General features: G+C 40.4%; 1 protein-coding gene across 1 annotated transcript in view; it reads right to left on the bottom strand.

Annotated features, from left to right (window-relative positions):
• PDE5A (phosphodiesterase 5A) overlaps nt 1–12329 on the bottom strand; it is a 165101-nt gene that overhangs the window by 124920 nt on the left and 27852 nt on the right. Inside the window, exons 2-3 of the mRNA XM_045295841.1 lie at nt 9791–10379; nt 6018–6107 (exon numbers count right to left, since the gene is read on the bottom strand). Coding sequence (XP_045151776.1) covers nt 6018–6107; nt 9791–10375 — 675 coding nt within the window. The 5' untranslated portion in view covers nt 10376–10379. The remainder of the gene's footprint in view (nt 1–6017; nt 6108–9790; nt 10380–12329) is intronic.

Here is a 12329-nt window from a genome sequence, read left to right as displayed (position 1 = left end):
CAGTCAGCCACTTTACGTTTTCATATGAAGGCAGTCAACCTAGAAGCAACAAAGCCCACATGGAGGAAACATACCAGCCTGTGTGATCACGAGGTATCACAGGGATCAGGTATCAGGCATCAAAGAACAAAAAATCCTATCAGTGTGAATGAAGGGGAGTGCGGAGTGGGGACCCAAAGCCCATCTGTAGGCAACTGGACATCTCCGTACAGAAGGGTTACGGGGAGGACAGGAGCCAGTCAGGGTACAGGGTAGCAATGATGAAGCATACAACTCTCCTCTAGTTCCTAAATGCTTCCTCTCACCCACTAACATGATCCCAATTCTACTTTACAAATCTGGCTAGACCAGAGGATGTACACTGGTACAGATAGGAACTGGAAACACAGGAATCCAGGATAGATGATCCCTTCTGGACCAGTGGGGAGAGTGGTGGTACCTGGAGGGTAGAGGGAGGGTGGGGTGGAAAGGGGGAACCGATCACAGGGATTTACATATGACTTCCTCCCTGGGGGACAGACAATAGAAAAGTGGGTGAAGGGAGACATCGGACAGTGTAAGATATGACAAAATAATAACATCAATTAGCAAGGGTTCATGAGGGAAAAGGGAGCGGGGATGGAGGGGGGAAAATGAGGAGCTGATGCTAGGGGCTTAAGTGGAGAGGAAATGTTTTGAGAATGATGAGGGCAATGAATGTACAAATGTGCTTTACACAATGGATGTATGTATGGATTTTGATAAGAGTTGTATGAGCCCCTAATAAAACGATTAAAAAGAAAAAAGATGGTCAGCCTAGGAGTATGTCTACTGTTTTGACTGTTGCTTTGTTCTTTCACTCTGAAGAACTAATTATCAGAGGAAACATCTTAGACACAGTCAGTGTAAATCTGGGAGCGAGGAGACCCGAGATAGAGAATGGAGGTCTGAAGATGTTCGAAAAGCTGTGTTTTGGAACACCCCCCCACCACTTCAATAAAGTTTCTAAGTCTACAGTGAAGTTATTGCATTTTGTTTTCTCTCCTGAAGGGGTTGGTGTGAGTGGACTTTGTGGAAACCAATGGCGAGCGTAAGCATCACATGCTATCATGTGGTCATGTGTCATCATGTGGTGAGGAAGAGGCAGCAGGAGCAGAGTTAAGAAAAGAAGGAGGGGGGCATTCAGGAAGCCACTATCGTCAGATCTCTCATTGAGCAGTGGGGCCCTAGACTGAAAGTTAGGTCACACATTCACGCTATCAAATTTCCCCCAATGATATGGCTAAAGTTAAAAAGATTGGCAATATCATATGAAGCAACTTAGAGTTGCTTCATATGATATTGCCAATCTAACAGATTGCTGATTGTGTTACAATCAAATGTGTTCCAGTGATTTGGAAAAGAGTTTGAAAGTTAGCATAATCTACCATGTTATTGTCATTAGGTATCACTGACATCTGATTCCCAGTGACCATATGTACAATAAAGAAAAATACTGCCTGGTACAGCGCCAGCCTCACCGTCATTGCTATGTTTGAACCCATGACTGTAGTCAGTGTGCCAATGCAGCTCAATGAAGTTCCTCCTCTTCTGCACTGGCCTTCCGCTTTACCACTACACACAATGTCCTTCTCCAGACTACACTCTCCTGATACCTGTCCCAAAGTAGTTAGACCAAGAAGCCTTCCTGCCCAGGAGCATTCTGACTGCACTTCTTCCAAGAGAGATTTGTTTGGTCTTCTGGAAGTGCAATGTATTTTCAAATCCTTTGTGACTGCCATAATACAATTCCCTTTGGTCTTCCTTCTCCTTGTCTCGGTTTCACATGCATGAAAGGTACCTGAAAAGATGCAGGCTTGGGTCAGATGCACCTTCCTCTCCTAAGTGGTATCTTTCTTGTTAACACTTTAAAGAGGTGGTTTGCAGCAGATATAGCCAATGCCTGGCCTTTCCGCTTTTATGGGTGCTGATTGTGGATCCAAAGTAAAATAAGATCCAAACAACTTCAGTATTTTCTGCCTTTTTCCATGATGTTATCTTCTGGTCCAGTTGTGAAGACTTGTGTTCTCTTTACGCTTCAGTATAATCTATAGCTCAGTAATGCTTCTGGGTGGCTTCATTTTCAGCAAACAGGGTTGTCTCATTTGCATAATCTCAGTTGTTAATGAACCTTCCTCCAATCCTAATGCCAAGTTCTTCTTCATATAGTTCAGCTCCTCAGATTATTTGCTCAACATACAGACTTAGGTATGGTGAGCGGATACAACCCTGATAAACACCTTGCCTCCTTTTAAACGAAGCTGTATGTGACTGTTCTGCCCCAACAACTGTCTCTTGGTCTATGTACAGGTTCTGCGTGGCATAATTAGGTGTTCTAGAATTCCCATTCTTCCCAATGTCATCCATAATTTTTGATGACACATACATCCAAACAATGTCAATAAAACACACATAAACATCTTATAGTATTCTTTTTTTTAGCCAAGATTCCTCTGATATCAACAATGATAGCCCACTTCCTCTTCTGAACAAGCTTGAATTGCTGATGGAACACTGCAACCATTTTTGACATACCTGCAGCAAAATTTTACTTTCATGTGATATTAATGATACTCTTTGATTGTTTCCATTTCTATTGGATCACTTTTTTTTGGAATGGGCAAAAATATGGAACTCTTTCTGTTGGTTGGCCAGGTGGCTGCTGTCCAAATTTCCTGGCATACGATTGAGTACACTAGTGAGTGCTTCCTGCGCTTCATCTTCTTAATACACACCCTTTACAAATCTTCTATTCAACTCTTTTATTTCACCATTTCTTCTATCTGCTTTAACTACCACCCACAATGAAACAAAAAAATTTAACTCAAACCGACTGCCATCAACTCAAGTGACTCACGGTAACCTGTTGGGCAGAGTGTAACTGCTCCATAGAGTTTCTTTTTTTTTTCTTTAATTGTTTTATTAGGGGATCATACAACTTTTATCACAATCCATACGTACACCCATTAGGTAAAACACATTTTCACATTCGTTGCCCTTATCACTCTCAAAACATTTGCTCTCCACATAAGCCCCTGGCATCAGCTCCTCATTTTTCCCCTCCCTCTCTGCTCCCCCTCCCTCATGAACCCTTGATAATTTATAAATTATTATTGTCATATCTTACACTGTCCAATGTCTCCCTTCACCCACTTTTCTGTTGTCCGTCCCCCAGGGAGGAGGTCACATGTAGATCCCTGTAATTGGTTCTCCCTTTCTACCCCACCCTCCCTCCGCCCTCCAGGTCACCACTGGTCCAGGTCATCATCTGTCCTGGATTCCTTGTGTTTCCATAGAGTTTCTTAAGGAGTAAATATTTTTTATGGAAGCAGAATGTCTCAGCTTTCTCCTAAGAATGGACTGGTGGGTTTGAATCACTGATCTTCAGGTGGGCAACCGGGTGCTTCAACCATTGCACCATCAGGGCCCCTCCCTTACCATTGTCCACACTACCCAACAATTCCCCTCCTAGATAATAATTGCCCAAGAGAAATGACAATTTATTTCCATATACAGACAGACCTGAACAGAAACAGTGATAGTAGCTTACTTCAAAATTGACAAAATCTGGAAACAACACAAGTGTTTATAAATGAATGAATAAGCTATTGTAGCAGTCATAAGCCATAATAAACTACGTACAACATGCATGAATCTCAAAAGCACTGTAATACATGAAAGAATTTAGACTCAAAGACTATATACAGTAGAATTTCACGGATGTGGCATCCTTGGAACTGCAGAACAATAGTAACAGGAAGCAGATCAGTGACTGTGGGGCAAGTGTCTGGGAGGGCAGAGGATCGCTTAGAAAGGAGTGTGTAAGGGGGGGTGGTTGAGGGGTTGGAACCGTTCCGTATCTTGACTGTCATGGTAGTTATGTGACTGCATAATAAGTATTTGTCAGAACTCATCACATGCACACCTATGACAGGTGAATTTTATCCCAAGTACATTATACTTCGACACAACTGTTCTCTTAAAAACATTAAGCCATCTTCAGTTGTAGTCTTAAAGGTACAGAACATGCATACTCTTTTGTAGAAGGCACAGTGCACCAACTTTGCCCTAGGGACAGGGTCACACATTCTCATGACCTCTAGCTCTAAACCACATGGCTGGCAAGGTTACTCATACTATTTAGAAGAGTCTAATCAGAGCATTATCTGGGTCAAGTCCTTGTGCCAGTGTAAAGTTGTTTGGGGGGGTCTGGATTTCAAAGACTACTTACCAAATGCTGAGCACTAGTGGGCCCTAGTTTTCTCCCTAATTGTGTAAAATCAAAATCCTTGTTTCATACCTACTTCTGCCATCTAAGATATAGGACATTCAATCGAGTTTGATTTCACATAAACATCAGATAAATTTTTAGCACAAGTACTCCCCCAAAATACTTCAAGAGACATTTTACATTTGCCCTAACTGGCAAACTTATTCATAACATATTAGCATCATTGCTACCTCAGCATTCAGGATTGGCCTTTTTAATTTTACTTATTCATTAATAAGTTAATTAATCATGAACTAATTAACCTAATACGCATATCTTTTTAGTAGTAAATATTATTAGTAACAGTGTTTTCCCATTTTATTTATACAATCTGTATTTTTTAATCATTTTATTGGGGGCTCTTGGTAACATCTTTCAAGAAACCACCTTGAAGGCACCTATTTTGGTCTCTGTTAATGAAACTGTTAATGAAACTGCTCAGCAGACCAACGGCATCAGCATGAAATCAGCCCTTGCTAGAAAAGAAAAATCGCAGGTCCCGCCCTAGACCTACAAAATTCAGAGCCTGCTGCATTTTAATACGATCCCCAGATGACTCATAAGCACATTAATATTTTAGAAGAACAGATTTAGCAAAATTCTCAGAAGAGAAGACTACAGGATGAATTGAAGAGAAATTGGTGCAGGCGGTACTAATGAAAATAAATGAGAAAACACCGTGAAACAGGTATGTCTCCAGATCTTGTTAACAAATTAGATGGACAACAGAAAAGGTGCCATAAATATAAATCAAAAAGGAACAAAAAAGTGTTTCAATACTTTTGGAAGAAACTCACAACTCTGGCTACATAGTTACAGTAACACGGGAGCCGTCAGAAACATGAATGCCTGCATCCACACCCCAAAGATCCTGATTTAATTGACCTGGAGTGAATTCTAGACAGTACGGTTTTTAAAACTGCTCCCCAGGTGATTCTAAAGTGCAATTAAGGTTAATAACCACTGTTTATGAGTCTTTCGATGTTTACATTTTGAGGAGTGATTCTGAAATCTGACTAGGAATATTTATGGAGCTTTGGAAATACAGCCAGATTCCACCCTACAGATTCTGCCTTAATTAACGATTATTTAGAAGTTCCCCCAATTAGCTGTAAAATACAACCAGGATTGAGACTTCACTTAAAATATGCAGCTTAATTTATAATATATTGACTAGCTTTATTTAAATAAGTATAAAAGAGGAAACAGTGCTGACAGAATTAAAATCTTCTAGTTAAGTAAAATATGAACCAACATACATTTACATTTCATGACTTCACAGCATATTTTGCACAATTACTTAGATTTAGCTACATTCCCATTTTTTTCAGAACCTCACTTTGAATCCAAAGATATCAGCTGAGGACCACTGCAATAGAAGACACATTTACAAAATGAGAATGGCTTAAACACTTACCTAAAGTTTAATATGAAATGAACTGGTTTCAGTCTCAACTATAATTTCATATCATAATATCAGAATAAGATTTTCTGGGAAAGGGGAGAAAGACATCTGAAATTTAATTATAAATCAAAGACTACAGCTCATTCTCCTCCAGACTGAATCTTTCAACTGAACTCTAAATAAAGAACATCAAGGTGAACATCTAAGGACTTTATCATTAATTTAGCACTATAATATTTTAAATATATGCCCAGTAAACAAAATTTTTTTCCAAGCAGAAAAAGATTTACAAATAACCTTTTATAAAATGGAAAATTGGTTTACCTCTTCCCTATGATTCTTAATTGGCATACAGAGAATACTTTGTGTCCTGTAGCCTGTAATTTGGTCCACTTCAGCATTGAACCGAGGGTCCTGGTAAGGAAAAAGAAATTCAATTTCTGTTCAAAGACTGATTCGATTTTTCCGATTCATAAGATTAGACATATCTAACTGTAGACTTACCTCGTTACTCAGAGTAACAATTTCATCATTGTGAAAGGCATCAAACCTTGTAAGTACACGTCATTCAGACAAAGATGAATTTAAGTACACGTCATTTAGACAAAGATGAATTTAAGTACACGTCATTTAGACAAAGATGAATTAGTAGTTAGAAGAAAGAAAAACTATACAGTTTACACAAATAATAACAAAGGAATAAAGGACATTCAAAAGTTAGCCACTTTAGGTGGTCTTACTTAAATTCAGGCTAAAAGCAGCATCTCCTCAGCTGTCAAGATTTGCACGTCCCTGTAGCTCAGTGTGAGCCTTCTGTGCCTTCAAGGACAAGGATCTCTCGCTCTGAAACGTCTCCTATGAACATGGACCACCTCCAACTTTCCCAACACGATTTTTGCTTCTTTTGTGAAGGCTGTTTATACATCTCATGAAACCCTGTACTTATATTTCAGCAGTTTCTGAGCATTTTAATCTCCTTTTTTTGGGGGGGGCGGGGGAAATGTATAAAAGTTGAAAATGGCCTTAATTCAGACTATAAACAATCTAAGGCCTAATCCAGAATTATGGGTCAAAGTTTTGGCCCTTGCCTTATAGTTTAAATATGTCAACATGTTATTATTATTTAAAAAATGAATTCTCCAATGTATTACACTATATTGCAAAGTTTCAAATAAGTGAACCAAATGGTGATCATTCTTTACAATTAACTGAGCCAATGAGACTACTTTTTATTCATGGCTTGAATCTGAGCATTATTCTATTTCACAACCACCTCTAGGTGATGCATTATAATGTGTGGTTAGACAAACTTAGAAGTGTATTTTCTTAGATCATCAATTTTTACAGATAACATACTTAAAGAACAACTTCTGGGGAGGAAGAAAACATTAGAATGTATTTTGAAATTGTTAGCTCCTCTCACAAAAGGCCCAAAATACTCGGCACCAGAGAGTCAATTCTGACTCATGAGTGCCCTCGTAGGACAAAGTAGGACCGCCCTGTGGGTTTCTAGGGCTGTAGATCTTTATAGGAGGAGACTGCAATCTTCCCAGGAGTAGAAAGCTTTGTCTTTCTCCCATGAGCGGCCTAGGGGTTGGAACGACTGACCGTGTGACCATCAGCATAATGCATAACCCACTGCACCACCGGGTGGGCTCTGGGGCAGTATTTGGATTATTCAAATTTGGATAGAAGTTGATTGTAATGATTGACTGACTTCCACTGCTAATACCAATGTGAATAAGAAGTCACGGAGGACCCACAGCTCCTAATGAAATTCCTGGGACATGAAAAACTTCTGCAGAAACCACGGTGAACGTACATCGAAGGGGCCAAGGGTGAAGTGGCAACATGAGGAATCCACAGGCTAAGAGCTTCAGGCCAGGAGCACTGCGAATCCAGGACACTGGGCCTCTCTCAGAGAGCAGCAGAAGAACAAAAGCATTACTGACTGCAGAACAAAGCACACATTGTTGATGACTTAAGGAGGCTAAGTAGATTAAATAAAATGCATACAAGGGAAGAATCCTCGGGACTGGAGAAACACAGGACCACACAGACAAATGAAAGCGTTCTCAGCAAAGTTGAAGTGTTCATGACCCTACTGTACTCGGGACTGTAGTGCTATTGACAATCAGAAGTCCAGCTGTCACCTAAGACAGGAAGGAAATTCTGTAGATTTGACAGACACCCTTCAGCTGTGTCCTTAATACCCCTCTTGGATCTGCTAGTGTGAAGTTACTACAGAGCCCCAAGAGGTCACGAAGAGAGCTCCAAGAGACAGTTACATTTGTCAAATAGAATCAACAAATGAATACATTATGCTGACAAATTTCATTTCTTCTCCACAGAATGGATTCTGAGAAAGAAGAAGTTCTCAAGATTTTTTTTCTACCCGAACTATCTCATCTCTCCCCAAACTCCTCCCTGTCACCAGTGAACGCTACCTTCACCCAAGTTCAAAATCTGGGTCAGTTTCAACTCCTCTTTTCCATTCCCTTCCTTCTCCTACAACCTGACAAGTCCAGGAGATTCTCCCTCTTCATCTGAAATCCATTCTCTCTTTTTGATCTTAAAGGCCAGTTTCCATCCAGGTTTGGGCCTTTCCTTTCTCCACCTGTTAAAATAGTTTTCTTTCCTCTCGGTTTCCAATATGGCTTCCTTTACACCATCTGATAATCAATATAAAATTCCTCTTTCTCAAACACATAGGGAATCAATCACACGGGTTCCCCTTTTAACCGATCCTCAACTGTTCCTCATGGTTCTGAACCACATATATATTTTTCAGGTTGGCACTCAAGACCCCACTAATCACCCAACTCTGTTACCCAATGTTCCACCTGCGTATCACCCAGGTATCTCCACACCGACTGATTCGTCTACATCTTCTTCACACTGCTCTTTACATCACCAGGCACAGATCCACTCAGATCATACCTACTTTCCAGGGTCCACAGCAGGCACTGCCTCTCACAGTGACTTTCCCCTATCTCGCTGCCTAGAGATCACCACCTTGTTCCGAGTCTGCCACATTCTGACTGGCACGTTATGATCAGCTTCCTCTTACATTTGAGGAACTCTGGTGGCAGAGGAAGTAAAGCACCGGGCTGCTAACCACCCCCAGGCTGCCAGTTCAAACTCACCGGCTGTTCCACTAACAGTACCATGATGAGGCTGTCTGCTCCTGCAAAGCTTTACACTTGGAAATTCTGGTCTGTCCCACAGGGCCGCTAGCAGTCACAATGGACTCATGGCAGAGGTTCATGTGTCACAACGGGGCCCCGTAAAGCAAGGGCCAATACAATAGTTTGGGCCCTCAAATCACATAAGAACAAGCCAAATGCCACCAAATGTCATGCAACTTGTCATGTTTTGTTTGTGTTTAAAATCCATCATTGTATTAGTTAATGGGGTCCTCTTAAACAGGAAATGTAAGAATCTTATCAGGTAATCCTTAAGACTGTAATTAAAGACTAGTGGTAGTTAGAGGGGGAAAACGGGATAGAAAACCTTAGTGTAAAAATGACCACTAAAAAAGTCCAGTCTTATTTGTTTAAAAAGCAAACAGGTCAAATAGAGAATGAAAAGGAAGAACATGTAATTGTGGCATCAATTTTGATTTTGGATGAATATGGCTCAATGAATTGATGAAGAGAGATGTTTTGATGGGCTGCTCTTTCTTTCCTTTTGTTCCAACAGATTTTGATTCGTTTATTTTAAGCCTACCATTGTAGAATGTCGACAAAATCTTCAGAAGTTCTCGTGAAGGTAGCATGATGACTAGTCAGTCATTATTAGGTAAAACTGGGTAAAAAGCTAAGAGAAGATGACAATGAGATGAGCTATCTTAAACTATCATTAAGGAGGAAACAAGACAGGATTTTCCTCAGGACCCTATCTTTGACTTTTTATAGACACTCTCTAAACTCTCGCATTTAAGAGACGGGGAACCTCTTCGATAGAGTCGTTTTAAATAAGTAGGCCAATTACTGTATCTGTTTCTCCTGTTTCAAGTCCCTCCACCGTTCAACACAGTAATTCTCACTCACCCGCCTGCCTCCCACCCACCTGTCCTCGGATGGCTCCCTACTTACCTCGTATGCATTTTTGATGTTCAAGGGCTCACCGAGTGCGGCCACGTGTCCCACAATGCCTTTGTTCCATTCTAAGCGGATACAGTTATTTGACGCCTCTTCCAGCGTTGAGCCTTCAGCAACATCAAAGAGGCGGCTGATAAGAAACTTGTCATTGGAGCTGTCCTCACAGACAAGGAACAGGGAGTAGCGGTCAGCAGAGATGAGTCCATGGATATGCAAAAAAATTTTGTGGCACAAGGCTGTGACATCCAAATGACTAGAAATATCTTTCACTAGTTCCAGGAGCTGCGAGCACTGGTCCCCTTCTTCATGAGCAAACCTTGGGGGGGTTAGAGGCATGTGTTCCTTCTTTTCTGAGTCAGCGAGGAAGCTCACAGTCCCCTCGGAATCTTTGACAACAATGGGTCTAAGGGGCCGGTCAAACTCAGAAGCGGAGATTTTCCTGGTCGGTGTCCCCGGGACACTGCTGTCTGCACGAGTGGTCTGCTGCGAGGGGCAAGAGCAGGATTCCGTGTTGCCTCGGAGGCTTTCCTTGCAGACAGGGATGGTGTGAACTCTCTCAGCAAACCATGCATTGACCATTTCTCTGCAGAGCACAAGACGCAGACACATGAAACATTTGAAGAGGAGAGGTGCTCCCCCCCATACCAAACCTAAACCCGAACTGTTGCCCTTTTGTCAGTTCCACATCATGGTGGCCCCGTGTATTAGAGAACTGTCCCTTGGGTTTGGCTGGCTGCCATCTTTATGAAACAGCAGCCAGCCTTGCTTCTATAGGTTCTAATCACCCACCTACAGGACAGACGTTGATGGCAGACACTTGCCCCACCCAGGGCCCTATGCTACTCCCAAAGGTTGTTACCATCCCTCCCTTTATAGTAAACTCGGATCAGACGATTAGTTCCTTTATGATAGAAAGTGAAATATGATGGTTTGGTTAAAACAAGGCAATTTCATGCTGAAAAGCTGTGAAAAGACACTTGCTTCAGTGAGCAGTTTAATAATGCTGGAATTTCAAATATACCTTTGTAAATTATCTGATTTATAATACATCAAGCATTGTGGGGGGGCGGGGGAAGCCTTGTATTAACATTAGGTTTACAGGAATACATATATGGGAATTAATTTGTTGCTTAAAATATATAAAATGTTCTCTTATAATATATAAAGTGTTCTGAATTTAAATATTTTGAAATTTAAAAATACAAGATGTACTTAAATGTGACTGGTTAATATTCAAAATTTTGGATCATTCTATTTATAGTCTTATATACAGATAATATTTAGATGCAACAACTGAAAATAAATTATATCTGGTGGGTAGAAAAATAATAGGCCCTGTAAATGTGATCCTAGTAATGTTCACTTAATAAATAAGAATCTTAAATATATATATATATATTTTTCTCCTTTCTGGATAGTCTGCTCATATCAAGAAGGAAAAGGACCCCTGGCACCTCTGTAAGCTAGGTGCTGGGCTACCACCCACGAGGTTGGCAGTTCAAACCTGCTAAGCTCTCCAAGGGAGAAAGATGTGTCTATTCCTATAAAGATTTATGGTCTCTGCCACTGTACAGGGTTGTTATGACACAATGCCAGTGAGTTTGGGTAAATGCATTTTCATAAAGGAAGAAAATTTTAAAGTAAGTATCTAATTTAAAATATCCCGTCTAAATTAAACTGAGATTATTTATGTTCTAAGGTACCCTCCCTATGAAATAAGCCTATTTAAGATAAAGTCTTAACAATGATTACATTTTAAAACAACCATACCAAATCAATCACATCCAAATAAGCATTATTCAATTCAAAAAACCTTTGGAAGCTGTAATTTTCTATCAATTCATGTCAATTCCTACCTTAAACAACGTTGGAATCTTTCTCTTGAAACTAGTTCAGGCAATTTATAAGTCAAATAAGAACATTCCTTTCTTCAAAATGTCAGATCTTATTTTTGCTAGCCCTTCCTCCCAAAATAAGCAACAACAAAAAATTTGAAAAACCTAAGATCTTATCTCAAACACAAGATTTGATTTTTTGAAAACTCTCAAATTTCACTTCGAGAGACAAATCTAAATCTTTCTTCCACTGAGAGTATTTAAAAGAATCTGTCTAAAATACGAGAGATGCAATTTATCATCTACAACAGCAGAGTCAATTATTTTCACCAAAGAGGCCAAGAGAGAAAATTTGCCGAAGTATGATTTTGGAGAGTGGTGAGACATAAAGACATTCTACAGTCCCTTTGGTGATCTATGTGCCTATATTTATAAGTTTAGTATTAAGGTAGCAGAAGGACATTGGGCCTCCACTCATTGGGCCTCCACTCCCTCAACGCAAGAATTCTTTCTTCTATTACATTGGCATTCTATGATGCTCACCTTCCTGACACAACCGCTGAAGACAAAGCAGGTGAACAAGCAAATGTGGTGAAGAAAGCTGATGGGGCCCGGCTATCAAAAGATATAGCGTCTGGGGTCTTAAAAGCTTGAAGGTAAACAAGTGGCCATCTAGCTCAGAAGCAACAAAGCCCACA

Source organism: Echinops telfairi, unplaced genomic scaffold (genome assembly GCF_000313985.2).
Source record: "Echinops telfairi isolate 266 unplaced genomic scaffold, ASM31398v2 ScPeMD7_5927;HRSCAF=6808, whole genome shotgun sequence".
Taxonomy (NCBI): Eukaryota; Metazoa; Chordata; class Mammalia; order Afrosoricida; family Tenrecidae; genus Echinops; species Echinops telfairi.
The sequence above is the reverse complement of the archived record's forward strand: the minus strand, read 5'-3'. Positions and strand labels throughout refer to the sequence as shown.